The following is a 17,755-nucleotide window of genomic DNA, read 5'->3' as shown; positions in this document are numbered from 1 at the left end:
GGAAACATCAATTTCTTGCCTAACTGCTTTTACAAGCCACGATGGATTCCAGAGCTTTCCAGTGAGTTGTAACTTGCTGTGTATTTATACTGACTTTTATACTGTTAGTTTTACTCTACCCTGTGCCTGTTTGGTGCATTCTCTTCCCCTTCTTATTGTTTTATTATGATTTTATTAGAATGTAAGCCTATGCGGCAGGGTTTTGCTATTTTATTGTTTTACTCTGTACAGCACCATGTACATTGATGGCGCTATATAAATAAATAAATAAATAATAATAATAGTGTAACAAGCCATTCTCAATTTCACAAGAAGCATAAATTCAGAGAAGGGAATTCTCTTTATAATCCATTTGTAAAATTGAGATGTGTTGTCACTTGTTTTTTTTTTAAAGCTGTGTCAAAATTTCTTCAGAATGCTTTTCTCTCAAAAGAAGGGCACTTTGCAGAATTTTCTCTGAATATTCTCCACCGTGTGTGTGTGTGTGTGTGTGTGTGTGTGTGTGTGTGTGTGTGGCATCCACCATTCTCCCCTTCCACACCCCCAAAATGCCCTGGAATGACGCTAAGTCTGGGAGATTGTGCAAGATGCAAAATGATGGCCAGGCTGCCAACACAGCAGCAGAAAAAGAAACCCTTAGGACAAAAGAGAGCGTCATCACATGGAGGGGATCACATTTCCTTACTTTCGCTTCCCCCCTGCTTCTGTCCCACAATACTTCCTCTTTCTTTACACAGGGAAGAAAGGGGAAGTAAACAATGGGTGTTTTTATCCCGCTGCTTCTCCTGCACACAGTGGGAAATGGCAGCACGTTTCTCTACAGTTAAAAAAGTTGGATTTTCTGGGTCTTTTTTTTGTTGTTGTTGCAATGGGAATGCGAGCAGAAAGAGCGGGAGAAGTGGGGAGGAGGACGGCGGTGTCAAAAGGTCCTGCTAAAAACTGTGGGCAGTCAGTAACGAGCGTGCGATAAAAAGCTCGCCTGATGATGCTCAGAAAGAAGCTGTGCTACTGCCATTGCTGATGCTTGCACCCACTCCCAAGATAACGTTGGAGAATTTCTTCTCTCCCTGCAGAAATGTGCTAAGATGACCCTCACCATTTTCTCTGCCCAAAACTGGATGGAGAATTTTGAAAGCCGTTTGTGCAACGCTCCAGTTTGTATAACGCAAGCTTTTGACAACACTAGAACCTTTTTAGTTTTTCACTACTAGGCCTCTGCCAACAAGGCCCAGCCCATGGGACATGCTTCTCAGCAGACATACACAGCATTGTGCTGTGCAGCAGCGTAGTAGAACCAGGGCTCACAGGGACACAGGGCCAGCACATTGTGATCACCAGGAACGCTGACGTCATCTGCCACCCCCCTCAGAATTTCCTGTCCCCTCGGAGTTTAGCTGCAATCCTCACAGTAGCTGGGGAGGGGGATGATTTTTCCTCAGCAATAATTATTGCTCCCTGTTGCAATGCAAAGTATTTTGAGGTGCCTTGGTGTCAAATTCGTGGTGGAGATGAAACTGCTAGAAGTTGGTTTTGGGACTCTGCTTGGGCGTGTGGGTGTGCGACTGTTGTGGCAAAGTGCCTTACCATTGCACCAGTGCTGATATAAACGTCCTTCACTTGCCCTCGCTCACCACATTCATCATGTAGCGTGATGAATTGTGCAAAGTGCTTCTCAGGCAAAACGTTTATTCTGCCAAAATCACTAGTTTCAGCTTAAGAATGTAAGGTTATTCCACCCAGACGGCTAGTTCTGAGGGCCAAACTGGGTTCAAATGCATCTAAATGCAAATAGCAGCCACTTGGGTGGGTGGGACTGATAATTATTGGGATTGCAGCAAGCAGGAAGGAGAAATTTAACACTCTCCTGCAGGGCTGCTGTTTTGCTACCTCAAAGCATCAATTTACATCACGAGAAACCCCCACCCCACCCCACCCCCTGCTGCCATGACTACAGCAGGGGAGGAAAGGGTTAATCCTGGTAACTGTCAGTCCTCCCAGTGGTTGCTATGTGTATTTTAAAAAATGCACAGCAAATGAAAGATGCATTTAACATCATATCTCATTTTGACCAAACATCATTGTTAATGGAGGCGGGAGCACAGCCAAATTTTGCAATTTTCTCTGGAAAGGATGCTTAATAAGAGAGCAACTTCCCTTTTTGTTTTTTGTTCCTGGGCCTCCCTTCCACATTACTCTCTTTACGGCCAAATCATCAAGCCGGAGAAACTCCTTTATTCCTTGGGATTTTAGTGCTACAGTACAGAACAGTGGCCAGCGCACATTCTTATTTCTCCATATAGTTGTAATTAAAATATCTTGAAGGAAGGATAACATGGATATGGGGCCCCCCAGAAGAGATTAACAAAAAATGATTAGGTTTCTGTTTATTTTATTTTATTTTAAAAAAAGCCTGGTGCGTAGGCACTGCACATGGATAATTGCTTCTATTAGGAATGCAGCTGAAGTCTCTTCCTTTTAAGGAGGTAATAATGATAAAGGTGGTGGCACTGTAGTAAGCGTTATAGGGTAGTTACCGCCAGCCAAACAAAGAAACTCTTAACACTCACCTCACTCCAGTTCCCCACCACCCAGTAGGCATCAAGATAGGAATTCACGGGGCCTTCTGGAGAATCTGGATCAGAGTCATTCACAAATGTTCTCTTGAAAGCTTTATCCTGGATCTTTGGCACATTGGTGTCCCACAGGAATGGACTTTCTGTAGGCCGATTGTGTGTTTCATTGAAGGAGGGTTTGAGTGTCATTCCATTTGTACTCTTGTCTCTTGATGTATCAGTTAACAGTGTTGGCTGTTCTGTAAGAAGATCTGCTGCTGTAGGTGTATTTATTTGTACACGAAGGCCTTTGAGGCTTATTGTAGTCAAGGAAACTTCTTCTCCTGCTATTGGGGTAACAGGAACTTGGCTAAAGGTGCCAGGGGGGTCATCTGTCGGTGAGGTTTTTGAGGTCTTGTCGGGGATGGTAGTAGGAGATGTTCCTGTTGGCCATTCACTTTGGGTTTTGTCTTTTGTTCCTCCATCAGTACTGTTAGACACTGTATCAGATACTTCAGTTAAATAATGATCGCTTGGGGTGACAACCCAAGACATGGGGTTAGTGGTAAAGGAGTCCATATTTATAAAGCCACCTTCCGAAGAATTGGTAGGGTTCATGTTGGATGCGCTTCCCATGTTTGTAACATTTGAAATAATTGTATTATTTGTGATGGGCCCACAAGTGCTATTTTGCAGTGAACAGTTGCCACTAAGTACGCCGGAATAATTATCATGAATGCTTGAGCCACTGGAATTATTTTGTACATTTTTTGCTTCCAAGTCTTCTGGTTGGGAAAAATTCATCAGGCTAACAGATGTGGGTATCAAAGTAACATTTCTAGGTTCAGGTATTTTTGTTGTCATCGGGATTCTTGGCCATGGTTTTGGGGTGGGCAATCGGTCTGCAGGGCCTCTTCTGGGATTAGTTCCCATTCTCCTGATTATCTTCCCACCATGCAGTTTGATATGGTGGGTCAGTAATCTTCTGGTGGACAGGCACTGCTGGAGGCCACACAGAGCTCTAGAATGGGGTTTTCTTGAAACATCACAAGGCTCCCCATTGTTTTTCGTACAGGTGATGTTACGAGTCCGTACCCCTCCGCCGCAGGTAACTGTACACTGCAAAATAAATAAGATATCTCATCCATTCACATAGCCATATAACATATACTATACCCAAGAACCTTTTGTTCTGTCTGCAGCTGCGCTGTGTGGGGTCCTGACTGGGACAATGAATAGCAGTCAAACCAAGCACATGACTCAGCCAGCATCTGAGTCTGTTCCTCTAGGCCCTGGCTGAGTGCCTTTCTCCATGCAGGAAAAGGGGAAATGGAGCCAAATGGTTTTTGGGAGGGGAGCTTCTGGGGTGGTGGTATTATCCTGCTCCCTGATGTCATCAGGCCCTCCGAATTAGTCCTGGAACCAATCCTAGTTTCTTACCCTGGCCTTAATGCAGGCTTCCCCAACCTGGTGACTACCAGGTGTTTCAGTCTTCAACTCCCATCATAGCCCCATCAAGCATAGCCAATGTTCAGAAATGCTGGGAGCAGTGGAGGCTGTTGGCCCCGCCTTCAGTGGAGTGGGGAATCTGCTCCGGGTTTCAGTCAGAACCAGCCAGAACTCTCAAGGAGCTATCCAAGGTGCTCATTTAGAGTTCTGATTGGATCTGATTGAAACCTGGAGTGGATTCACCACCCCACCGATACAAGAGCCACCACCCTCCCCTAGCCTAGTGTTTTAAGTCCAAAACAACTGGAGGTCATCAGGGTGGGAAAGTCCGAGGATGTTCTTCCAATGTATGTTTCTGAATTATCAGCCTTTTCATTGGTCACCTTGGAACAAAATGCTTAATTATTCCATACTGCAAAGAAAACATTCTATAATTGAACATTATTTTCATTTCTCTATATCCACCATGAAGTCCCTACCCTAATTACTCTGCTTTTTAGCACATCACAGGAAATGGAACATGGTTCTGCTGAAAACAGAGTCATTAATGCAGATGTTATGCTTCATTAACAATATTAGCTGAAATTAATTAATTTAATTCAATTACTACCAGCATCACATTTTCATATGTACAGAAATTAGAAGTGAAGCGGTAGTTGAAAGGGCACACAAAATGATCAACAGAGGAATTTTGGTAAAAGTAAATCCAATTTCATCCTTCATTTAATTTTTACAGGAGGGAGGGATAACAACTTGAAGGCACTGGTGTTAGGAGTGACAAAACCTGTTGCTAACAAATCACAGAACATATACCTGTTGCTAACAAATCACAGCAAAATCAAGCCAGGAGTGAAAGAAACCAATGAACAGTTGTTCTTAGAAGCATTCTTTTTTAAAATGAAAGAATGAGACCTTTATTTATAAAGGAGGAGGGACAATTCTTTTTTTCTTTTTTGTGTGAGTATGGATAGATCACTCTCTTTCTGGTTGGTGTTACTTTCATAAGTCTATTTCAACCTGTTTCAGCATTAATCTGTGATTAAAAACAACAACAACTGCCCCAAACATCACATTTTGTGATGTTTAAATCGTGAATAAGAGCAGTCTTATTGTGGACTGACCTGGCACAAAAAGCAGCACCACAAAGAAGGAGGGCTCAGTGGATGAGCTACCAGTTACATGAGAGCTAGAGGAGGGGGTAGAAGGGGAACACTGTGTAGACACCTGTAACCCATTCTACACTGATGTCCCAACCCCCTCCTCCTGCCATATCTCCTTCTGCCCCAAATCACTGGAACAGTGGCGCCCCCTCCATGTGTCCCTGCATCAGGGTTTCCCAAGAACATCCTTACCTACACCACCTATACACTCACAACACCCACTCACCATGGTCGATTTAGCTGAAACTAAATCGACCATGTTGATTTAAATCTGTTGGCAAGATTTAAAACTAGGTATTGCATCTATCTCTTTCTCAGCCAAGACATAATGTAAGGTAATAATTGCACAAGTCCAATGTGCTATAGGAAAATAGGCCTTTTCACAGGCCCAGAGAATGGTTTGAGGGCGTATGATGCGTTTCTCTTGCTGAAGCCAAGCCATGAATGGCTTATGTAGGCTGCCCTTTGGAAGAATATAAACATCAAGATAGTTGTGAACTGACCTGAGTCCAATTGCTTACTGTCCAGTCAGATGGGCACAGGATATCTCTGTTGCATGAAAGGCGAGTTTTTGGTTTCAGGAGATGTTGGCATTCCTCAGCAGGCAATGCTTGCTCATCGACCCCCACAGCCTGGATGCAAAGGACAGTTCGTTTCTTCTCTCCTGTTGGACCACAGGTGGTGGAACACTTCTGCCATTCTCCTGCCCACCATCTGTAGAGCAAGCCAAAAAGGAAAAGAGAACACCAAATGGACATGGACCTCAAATCAGAGGAGGAACACCAACAATACTTCAAGAAGAGAACTGAAAATAACACTGCTGAACTATTAATGTTCTGGGCTTGGACCTGATTTCTCCATATTAAATATTAGGCTTACAGCTTTTCCTGTTCCCAAATGATGGGGCGATGCTAAAATTGGATGAAGGTAAACTCAGGCCAGCTCAGCAGAAGTATTTTGTTAATGTCTGTCCTTTCCACAACATCTTTAGTTTTAAAGTTCAATCCTGTTTGCCCTCACAGCCACCGCCCTTGGAAGAAGTGGGTCCTTATTATATGCATTTAAGATGGGCAACTAGGAATGAGATACTGCAAAGTGCAAAATACCACCCAAATGGGTCCACAGCAGAGATGGGTCAAAGGCAGATAAAATATGCCTAGATTACTTTCCACTGGATCACAGTAACTCTTCTCTTTGGTCATATGATATAGGCAACCTAGTGACCTCCAGATGTTTTTGACCTTGATTTCCATCATGCCTGGCCATATTAGCTGGGGCTGATGAGAATTATAGTTCAAAATATGTGGAGGGCACCAGGCTCTCTGCCCTTAATTTAGGCCTATTCTTATTTGAGCATTGGGATCCAGATGATACTTTCATGTATCTGGGTCAGGTCACCTGCATCTTTATCCAAGAACCTCATGGGATGGGGACAGATACAATTATTTTACATGTCACCTTTATTCCTTTCTCAGCAATAGCCACATCATTGGTCTATCTCACCTGGCTCCAGAATCTCTACGGTTCCCATGTAGTTTGGAAACTAACTAAACAGAAGAAGCTCCCACACCATGGTAGCAATGTATCAACCATTTTGCTCCCATGTCTCAAGGTGAAAAGTTCCATCCCAGATCAAACATCATCGGTCAGTGGTTACATAGGAAGCGACCTTATACCAAGCTGGACCACTGGACCATCAAGCCCAGTACTGTGGACACTGACTGGCAGCTGCTCTCCAGGGTTTCCGGTAGGATTCTTTCCTAGCACTACCTGGAGATGCTGGTGATTGAATCTGAGACCTTCTACATGCAAAGCACATGCTCTACCACTGATCATCAGCCCCTTCCTCAAGTGTTTATCAGTGCAATATCACAAACTGCCCAGAGAGCTTCGGCTATCAGGTGCTATAGAAATGCATTAAATTAAAAAAAAATGCATCTATTACTACACAATTTTATAACATTACCAGTATTTTAGAAACTGAGAGCTGAACACGATTACTTCTGCATGTGGCGATCGTCATTCAGAATGCGGAGAAGTTGTTGTGTGCACACACAGAAATGGGAGCAGGGGAGATTTCTCTTTAAGGATGGCGCTTGTCATTTGTAGTTTCTCTATAATTCAGGGGCATGGAGTCTCAGGCCAGGAAATCTGGCTGACTTGGGATCCAGTTCGGCCCTCTGAAGTTCCCCCAGCTCAACTCAGCCTGACCCCCCGTTCCTCCATCCAAGCTGTGCAGTTTTTCTCTCCACCCAAAAAGCTTGAAACAGCTTTCCTAAGACTTAGTAAGAGTTTTAGGCTAAAATAGGTTGGTATTTTTGTCCCCGCCTCTTTTACAATGCCCTCCCCTTTTGCCTGAGGTCACCAGTGGAATGCACCTCTCTGAAATGCCATTTGGCCCTTGGGTTGAAAGACATTCAACACCCCTGTTATGAGGATTTGTATTAAAAGTACTTAAATTAAAATTTATAGAGGGTTAGTTTGCTGCCAGATTATTCAGGAATACATTTTTCATTGGTGGGCAGAGCAATCCAAAGAAGGTGGGGGAGGGAGAATCCATGACAGACAAAATGCCGATTCGTATCCCCTGTTGAGCTCACAGAAGGACGTCTGTGGGGTGGGTGGGGTGTGTGCCTACATAGGAGAAGGATTCCTTTCATTTGTCCCTATTTTTTAAATTTACTTCCCCCTTCCATTGCTTCAACTCGGAAGCTCCAAGGCCCTGGCTTCATGGCACCAAGCTGGTACCGCCTTTCCCCTAAACTCTGCGTTTTTTCTTACCCGATGCCAAGGATGGAGCACAGGATTTCCGTAAGTCATCCAGGTACCGGAGCTGCCCCCTGCCTTCTTTCTGGTGGAAGGCGACCAATCGCTAGTTGCCTTCCACCAGGACTGTCCCCCAGATTGGCCCAGGAGCAAGGTCAGATGGCAGAAGAGACATACTGACCTCGCTCCCACTGAAAAGTTGGGTTAAGTCTCCAACCTTTTCAATGCGTAGCTTCATGGGGAAGCCCTGCAGTGGCCGTGAATCTGCGGCTGCATCACAGCCCCCAAGACTCATGTAGCGTGTCCCAAGATCTGGACACGCTGTTCTTCAGATCCACAGCCTCTCCCCGCAATCTGCCCCAGAATGCCTCCCTTTTTCCCTCTCCATTATCGGAGTTCCAATGGTGGAGGAGCAACAGTGAACGGCCTTCCTGCCACTGCCTGGATGAGACATCCCAGGGGTGACTTCCCTCCCTACCCATGGACTTCCCTCTTCGTGGGTGGAGGGGAAGTTAATCCTACCTTCTAAGGCCCCTGGGATTCCCTCCCAAGGACCATGAGAAGTGCCATGCTGGATCAGACCAAGGATCCATCTAGTCCAGCACCAAAGGATTGCTAACTAAAATAATAATAACTGTTGATTAATTTCACCAATTAATTGATGAAATATTGCAGCTCTAATAAAGACGCACGGCCGTTGTAACTTTTCTGTGTTCCTGCACTGAGAAATAAAGCCATCAAGCCCACCAACTTTAGAAACTTATATATTAAAAACTGGATGTCTCACCAGGGCAAAGGATTCATGTCTGAATGATAGACAGTTTGTGATGAACGTGGTTCTTTGCAGACTTGGTTAATTACTGTAGATTACACCTTTGACATTTTCGAGGAAGTCTGCATAATCCTACTCCATATATTAATGTGCAATTCATAAACCCTTTAATCCACACTGACTGAAAGTCAGCCTTTGCCAATTACCTGCCTGGGAGAGACCAGCAGCCTATCTGGAAAACAGAGACGGAGCAGCTCTCAAACCTAAGAATTTTGCCTATTTGTTCAAGAGCAAATAGGCCCACCCCTGGGAAATTATATAACATATTGATCTCCACGGCCCAATACATTGCTAAATATCAATATACGAAGCGGGAGAAGCTACTTCTTAATAAATTGATATAAAGGGATGGTGTCATTTTAGATTGTTTTCTGTAGAGCAACCCTCGGCAGTTCCATTACTTTTGCATTTTCCGAATATCGCTTTTGTTCTGCAACCGATCCTTTGCTGGTTCCCAGTGTACCAGGAAAAATCTATCAGCAGTAGGGATGGTCATGTGTCCTCCTTTACAGAGGGACGCCCTCTATTTGAAAGGCTGTTGAGGATGAACCTCTGAAGCAGTGGAGGCTGATGGCACTGATGTCAGTGGGGCAGTGAATCTGTTCCAGGTTACAGTCAGATCCAGTCAGAACTCTAATGGAGCTATCCAGTGTGGAAGCTTCTGCACCTTGGCTAGCTCCTTTAGAGTTCTGACTGGGTTTGACTGAAACTCGAAGTGGATTCACTGCCTCACTGACATGGGAGCTACCAGTCTCCACTAATTTGAAGGCATCTGCTATTTAAAGGGTTGTCCAGTCCAAGGCTGGTTTAAAGACAAAGAACCAGAAAAATGGAAAGCAAGGGGGCTCAAAGTGGCCCATCCACAGTTAGCACCTGGGCAACAGACTGAGTAGGTGCACAGGTCACCTGGTCTCAGGGCTTCTTTGGATTAAAGAGAAACTGTGTTTGCTTACCGGTGCTTTGCTTCCTGCTTCTCTTGCACAATTGTACTGAGCTGAATTTCACAGGAGGGGAGAAGCAACCACTTGAGGACAGTGCCCTCTAGTGGGTATTTTGTAGTGCAAATTCAAGTGTACATGGTAGGAAATCTGGAAATATTTCAGAAAAATTGGGCTATCCAAAGTTTTTTTTAAAAAATGGAATAACTAGGGGAAGGAGCGGGTAGGGTGGCCATATGAAAAGGAGGACAGGGCTCCTGTATCTTTAACAGTAATGTAGAAAAGGGAATTGCAACAGATGTCAATTGAAGTGGCTGAAATTCCCTCTTCGTCACAACAGTTAAAGCTACACTAGCTATAGTAGAGTGGCCAGATACAAAAGAGGGCAGGGCTTCTGCAGCTTTAACTGTGTTGATGAAGAGAGAATTTCACCCTCTTCAATTGACACCTGCTGAAATTCCCTTTTCTACATTACAGTTAAAGATACAAGAGCCCTGTCCTCCTTTTCATATGGTCACCCTAGGAGCGGGAGACATGCAGGAGGTTCACATTGTCATCAAAACAACCTGCAAAATTCCGTGAGTGGCCAGTCACAAGCGTGCTATAACTGATTTGTTTAGAAAAACCCACAGTCTTTCCTGCTATGACAAGATGTACTGTATTTCTCTTTAAATAATTTTAAATCTGCATATATACATATACGTTAGGAGACACAAACTTTATCTATGTCCTTTTGTCCTCTTCTTTGTTGATGTATTTCCTGTTTTGGGGTGTGTGTGATACATAAGTGGCCGCCTTAATCAGGCATCACTTCCACATAATTTCCATTCATTTAGATGGTGCGCTGGATCCATAATTGTCATTCCGCCAGCAGAAGGATCCTGCTTGGCCGAATGGGACTTCCTGGCGCTCTCCTCTTCCCTGCAGCCCCCCTTCTGTCCCCCAAATTTGCACCAGGGAGTTGGGGGATCCAGCTTGTCAGAAGATGGTGCCATTGCCACTATGAACAGCAAAATGTTTAATTTCAAAAACTGTACCTAAAAAAATATGGAATTGCTCTTCTTGATGCACTTGTCAATACTCTAAAAGAATTCCAAAATGTGCAAGGCAGATATAAATTACAATGCAAATGGATCCAACTGTGAAATTATACAAATATCCCAGTGGGTTGCGCCTGAAACGCTTAAAGCTGCAAAGCGAATCATGCTTATGTGGAACTAAATAGATTTGATCTTACTTCTGGGTTGCACTGCACCACTTTTTCTTGGTGCAACTAGAACTCATTTTTACTTCTTTTTAATCTAAGCAAAGAATGCCACTGAGGCTGAAGCTTGGATATTACTGAGGCCATTAGTTATCAAATCACATTATATAGTCAGCTGGCTTCCTAGTAATTAGCACTGAATCATTGCACTGTCTAGAAAATAATAATAATAAAAAAACTATTTACATGGACTGTCACAGCTTCCTCAGACACAATCTGTTACCTTCTTGAACCTCTCGGCTTTCTGATGATAACACTCACTCCTGCCCATTTTAGTGAAGCAGTTCAGGTGTAAGTTGAAAGATATTTGCTTACAAACCTCTGGTGCATTGTTGCAGAAAGCTAATAGCAATTACAACTCATATAATGTTTCTTATGAGTGTTCAAAGTGCCTCCCATACTCCCTCAGTTATCCTTACAACAACAATCTAAGGCAGGCCACATTGCAGAGGTGGAGCTGAGGCCAAGAGAGAGAGGGCCAGCTCACACATCACAATAACCTACTGTGGTTTAATTAACCTGTGGGGCTCTGAGATGCGTGCCATCCACCATTTTGAATATGAAAGCTGAGACGGGGTGTGTGCTGCGTCTTGTCGTGTCATGCAAACCCAGGCATCGTGAGTTATTGGATAATCCTAGAACAATTATCCGAGGGTTCAAAATGGCAGCCAGTGTGTGTTTCAGAGCCCTGTGGGATAATTAACCCACAGTGGCTTATCGTGGTGTGTAAAATGAGTGAATGGGATGCTGTAGGAGATAGTCCATCTAGAGATCCTGTAGGTAGAACAGGAGACACTGGCTGAAAACTCGTCCCCTTATTTACTACACTACACTGGTTTCATATTCTTCTTCTTCATCATAATCTCTTATGCTGTTTTCTTTGTTCCTTTTAAAATTTGCATAGTTTATTTTATTTGCAATTTTGTATGGTCTGAGGCTAAAGAAATAAATTTCTTCTGAAAGATTATTATTCATTGTCATCATTATCTATGATCCTCTTCCCCTAAATTATATGTATATATGCTACCTTGGTGGACAGTCTTTTTCAATGCATTTCTTTTGTTTTCCATTTGGTTGTGCTTCTGGATCACAAAACAGATTTTTCACCACACCTTTCCCCCTTTTCACACAGCGGGCAGTTTGCCGTTGGAAACCTACAAGGAAGAAGAATATGCTGTGTTCAGAAGCAACGCTGCAATGCATGGCTTTAAGGAGATGGACATTTCTATGCCTGAAAGCAGCTGTTCTATCCAGGCCTGGTGACAGGAGTTAGTACCGATGGGCAGTTGCCCAAGTCCTCAGGAGGGTCCGCTACCTACCTCACCACTGACCCAAATGCCAGCTACAGCCCTTTGTGCCTGCTTTGCTCAGCAGCACTGAAGCCCAGGGGATATGGCTGGTGTTCGCATATTTTAATTCCCCCACAACACTCCAGGGTGATGCCACATTGTGGTCTCAGAGGCACTGAGGGGGAATAGGTGCCAGTAGAAGCACTCGCCTCTTAGACTGGCCTTTGTTGTTGTCTATGTTGCTCTCCTCATGTTGCACCACACAGGTACATGGAGGGGAGGCTGCCACCACCAAGGGACCGCCACCCCTGAAGGGCCTACCCACTGCTGAGGGGCCTACTTGGGGAGACACCAACTCCTTCTCCCCAAACCTGCCACCATCCCTGGTTGTATCCTAATAACTGCATTACATACCCTTGTTTCCCTTTAGAATTTCTGTATTATTCTGACCTGCATGGCTAGACTTGAAAAGGTGCTCAAGGAGAAAGGGGAGGAGAAAGTTTAATGCTTCAAAACTTGCCTAGTGTAGCCTTCTTGCCATGAAGAGACTACACAAGCACTATTCTAGGGGCTCTCTAGATGGCGTCTTTGCCCCAGGGTGGCTCCGAATCTGCGCTGTGTCGGTTATATGACGCAGACGCAGATTCGAAACTACCCCGGAGCAAAGAGCTGAAGATGCACGGCTGAAAAGTTGGGGACTTACCCCGACATTTCCAGCCAGAGCAAGGTCAGTTTGGCTCTTCTGCTGGTCTGTCATCACTCGGAGCCGCTCCGGGGGCTTTCCTGAGTGATGGCAACCTCTTGTTGGTCACTGGAAGCTGCAGGAGGGGGAGGGGGCAGGCCCAGTGAACCTAATGACTGCCAGAAAGCCCATGCTGCCTCCCCTTGTAAGGACAACTTGCTACCACTGCACACCAGCGATCGCATGGGGATTGGCGGCAGAGCAGCACTACCTGGCACTAGGAAGACAGCCCCCCAGTCTAGTGAATTCGCCACAGTCAGCACAGCAAAGGGACATCGAGGATTGAAAGCAACAAATGCCATGCCAATGCCATGCCTGGTGCTTCTCTCAGAAGCACAGAGGGCTGTGGCTGGTGTCCGCCATGTTAATCCCCCCACAAGCAGAGGAGAGGCCCACATCCAGGATCAAGTGAGAGCCATGAAATAGTATATCAGTACAAATGGGGCCAGATCTACACCAAGCAGGACACTGCACTATGAAAGCAGCATGAAAGCAGTATATAAGAGGCAGGAGCCACACTACTGCTTTATAGCGGTATTGAAGTGCACTAAAAACTGTTGGGGCCCATTGACACAAACCACATATTGCTTTCATAGTGCAATATCCTGCTTGGTATGGCTCCTGCTTTTTATATACCACTTTCATACCACTTTCATAGTGCTATATCCTGCTTAGTGTAGATCTGGCCTGGGGCTGAATCATTCTAGCTATTTTAATGATGAGAAAAGAGGCTTTGTAAGTCTGAATAATGCCACAGCCATACAGCAAGATATGTATATCTATAGCTCACTTAGGAATTATAAGACGGGTTTCTAACTGTGTTTTGGTTTAAAATCTGAACTCAGGCAAACTGTGGTTAGTCTTAACTATGGTTTATTGAAAGAAGCCAGCCTCAAACCATGGACTATGAAGCTGGCTTGTTAGTTAAGATTAACCATGGTTTAGGATTTGGACATAATGTTAAAGTGGTTAATTGAAATAAAAAGTGAAAGCTTCCAATCTACTCCAAGAGGCCATGCAGGAGGAAGATAATGCATGTAACAATAAATCATTGCTTGTTGTTATGCCTGAACCAGGCTCCTCTGGACATCAGCAGCCAATGAAGTAGTTTGCTGGTAAGAACCACCAGCTGTGGGGTAATCAAGGTGGGAGGGGAATTATCGCCCTTACCAGAAATTAGCAGGAGGTAGCAGCAGGGGGCTAGCCACTCTACAAGCAAACACAGGCAGGATAGCTAGCCAATCAGCAATGCATGCTTGCATGGTGCTCTTACGGTGGCACCTCGCTCCTTCTACTGCCCACCTAGCATCAGCTTCTGATCAGGATAGGAATTCTCCTCCCTCCTTGATCACTCCACAGGGGCAGTCCCCTGTTACTGCTAGCAAACGACTTCATCAGCCACCATTTACTCTGAAAAATCTCAGAGGGCTATATAAATGTTAAACATGCTCTCTAAATTGTTTATCTTTGAAAGGCATGGGGAAATATTGATATAATATGTATATATATATATATATATATATATAGAGAGAGAGAGAGAGAGAGAGAGAGAGAGAGAAAGAAACAGCTAAATAGAAAAAATGTTCACTTAATGCAATCGTGGGGAAAAAGCTCCTTGCACTGTTGTCTGCATTGGGGGATGGGGGAATCCAAGTTAAATCAGTTCCTACTAATCAGTGATTAGCACCATCGCAGGACAGCTCTCAAAATGCCGATTTATTTTCTCTAAAGGGTGGCCTATCCAAAGGTGTTAATAAAGCGCCATTTGCCAACCCCTGCGCAATCTATTTGTTCCCTAATTGGCATGCTGTTAGAATAATGAATAGTGAGGCCAAAGCAGGTGGCAGAGAAAGAGAGAGAGAGAGAGAGAGAGAGAGAGAGAGAGAGAGAGAGAGAGATATGGAGACGATGGCACTAATATTTCTTACCCCGCCCACATGTTACGCTGCAACCTGTCCAGCTTCCGTATTGCCAAAAATACTCAGGCTCTTCCACTTCATTCTCAGAGCTCCAGTCTTTGCGAACAGTATATTCATATTTTATTCCAGGATTATTTTCCTGAAAAAGGAGCTGAAAAGAACGTGGTTTGTTGTCAGTCTTGATCACACAATGGCACCAAACACGAAAGTAAGAAAGCATGAATGTGGGTTTTGGGGGCATGTTCTAAAGCAAAGTTAGGCAGCCTCAGGCTCTGGCCCTTCAGATGTTGTTGGGATCTGAGTCCCATCAGATCCAGCCAGTGTGGCCAATGGTTGGGGATTATGAGTGTTGAGGTCCAACAATATCAGAAAGGCCACACAAGTTCCCTAGAATGGTAAGGAATTGTGGCAAATCCTTCTTTCTAATGAGAAAAAAGGTTATAGATACATGAATTTGTTGGGACTCGATCAGGTATGTCCTGAAATGCACTCATATCACTGCCAATGCTTTCTATGTGTGATCTTTCTTCATCTGCATCCTGGGCTGAGTTCTCACAGAGGTACCTGGATTGTACAACTTCACATGGCTGAATGCTCCTCCATTCATTAAAAATATCTTATAGAAAACTAGATGTTAAGGAGATTAGTTTTAGCATAGTGTTCTCCCTAACATGTTAGTTTTCTATCTGCAAGGACTATTTATTCTTGTCTGGAGAATCATTCAGTCATGTAAGCACACATCTGTAATCTGAAGTGGGACAGTGCAGACACAAGTTTACCACCTGAGTGAGAAATAGGACAACGTTATGTCTGATTACAGCGATCATAGTTTCAAATTCCTTCTATTTTTGATTTAATGTTTGGCATGTTCACACTTCATTAGCTAAAGCATCAGCACCAATACAGAAGAGGAAGGTATCAGCAGACCCAGGGTAATCTCAACTACTAAAAAAATTTAGGGGAAAAATAGCACCCTTGGAGGAGACCCTAGAACAGCCCAATGAGAACTGAGCAAGTTCAGTCACTGTGGCATGCTAAGAGGAAGCTAAATGGGTGGGAGGGGGGATGGAATGGAGTGCCTGGAAAAGGGGAATAGAGAAAATATACATAGATATAAAAAGGGTAGAGAGAACCATCGCATTGTCCGGAGAGGTAATTTCATGGTGTACACTGAGAAAGTATTTTTAAACATCGCTAGAGAGAGAAGTGAGAATTGCCCATAAAAATCAACAGAGAAATCTAATGTTAAAGTAGTTGGGATTGGGCACGGATGTTCTCTCTCTCTCTCTCTCTCTTATACACACTCACGCACACACACACACACACACACACACACACACACACACACACACGAGAAAAAACAAAATAAATGGAGGACAAAGCCCCCCCCCAACCAAACCAATTAACTAAGCAGTGGGCATCAAATGTGGGTTGACTATTGTGGGGGGATGAATCATAGAATAGTAGAGTTGGAAGAGTCCTATAAGGCCATTGAGTCCAACCCCCTGCTCAATGCAGGAATCATTAGGAGGGGGAATGGAATGGAGTGCTTGGATCAGAAACACTCCACGTTGCAACATGTTGTTGCAGGGCCCCAGTTGTTCCATGGAATGACCAGATGTAAAATAGGGAAACTTCCTAATACCTTTAGCATTTGAACACTGGACTAACTGTTGGTAAATGCATGGGAATTGCCAGCTCCTGAACTAGTCTCTAACACTGGCTTGGTAGGCAGGAACCTGGAGGTTAAGCTTCTCAAAGGCATGCAGAGAAATATTACCTTCTGGTTGCTGCAAATCAAGTCATTGTTAAAACCACAGCTCCAGTTCAAAAACGGACAACTTTGCAGGTATAGGTTGTTGTATAGGGGTGAGAAAAGCTGCACCTATTGAAATTCCCTCTCCTATGTTGCAATTCTATGTAAAGATACAGAAGATCGCTGCACATCTCAACCCCCACAGCAATCTGCTAAAGCTAGTTTCTCACATGTTTCTTCATATCGGCATACCTGTAGCCACAAAGATTCGTTTGTGGGCCCAGAAGCAGTGAGATTTTCCAGGTCACCTTTTCTCCCATATTGGAATAGTGTTCCTGCCACTTTGTAGTCTCCATTCCATTGGATAATAAACCCTCCATTTAGGTAATACTTTTCTGGATCTTCACTCCGCAAGGCGAGGAAATTCCCTGCTTCTGCCATTTCTACCACTTTGATGTGCCTTGCACCTTTTGGAATCAAGCCAATATCAACATAACCTATGTGGGTGGGGTGGGAGACATTGATCAGCTTTGACAACAATAACAACAAGCTAATGCACCTTGACAACTTCTAAAATTGATTGGTTGATAATTAGCTGTTAATCCTCTGTATCTACTTTCAATTTCATCACAGAATTGAGATCCAAGCACTACACGAGGAGCGTTTTCTTTCCTGCTTTTTAGCTACATAACCTCTGGGTGGCACTGTGATGGAGAGGAACAATGCAAATATACAAGTGAAAAAGTGTTTTCTTTCCTTTTTAGAATTAAATACTGTATTTTCCCTGCTCTAAAAAAAACTCGCCAAAAGTGTCTTTAGACACAGAAGCAAAACTGGAGGTCACAACATTGTCTAAATAACCTGTAAACAACCATGAGTAGGGAATGATGAGAGCATGACAAATGCCTAGTGGGGAAAAACTCTAAGTGTCCTTTGGTGTCATTTAAATCAATTAAGCCAGCATCATTCCCCTAATCCCCGTTTCTGATGTTCAGGTGTGATGATTATGTAGCAAAAATGGCACCAACTATACTAGGGTGACCATATGAAAAGGAGGACAGGGCTCCTGTATCTTTAACAGTAGCACA

The 17,755-nt window shown here is 44.0% G+C and overlaps 1 protein-coding gene across 1 annotated transcript in view; it reads right to left on the bottom strand.

Moving 5' to 3' along the window:
* Window positions 1–17,755, bottom strand: part of ADAMTS12 (ADAM metallopeptidase with thrombospondin type 1 motif 12) — a 165,076-nt gene that overhangs the window by 14,391 nt on the left and 132,930 nt on the right. Inside the window, exons 15-19 of the mRNA XM_063128170.1 lie at window positions 16,920–17,164; window positions 14,921–15,062; window positions 11,989–12,115; window positions 5,665–5,875; window positions 2,568–3,671 (exon numbers count right to left, since the gene is read on the bottom strand). Of these exons, the coding sequence (XP_062984240.1) occupies window positions 2,568–3,671; window positions 5,665–5,875; window positions 11,989–12,115; window positions 14,921–15,062; window positions 16,920–17,164 (1,829 nt within the window). The remainder of the gene's footprint in view (window positions 1–2,567; window positions 3,672–5,664; window positions 5,876–11,988; window positions 12,116–14,920; window positions 15,063–16,919; window positions 17,165–17,755) is intronic.

Source organism: Elgaria multicarinata, chromosome 6 (genome assembly GCF_023053635.1).
Source record: "Elgaria multicarinata webbii isolate HBS135686 ecotype San Diego chromosome 6, rElgMul1.1.pri, whole genome shotgun sequence".
Classification (NCBI taxonomy): domain Eukaryota; kingdom Metazoa; phylum Chordata; class Lepidosauria; order Squamata; family Anguidae; genus Elgaria; species Elgaria multicarinata.
The sequence above is the reverse complement of the archived record's forward strand: the minus strand, read 5'-3'. Positions and strand labels throughout refer to the sequence as shown.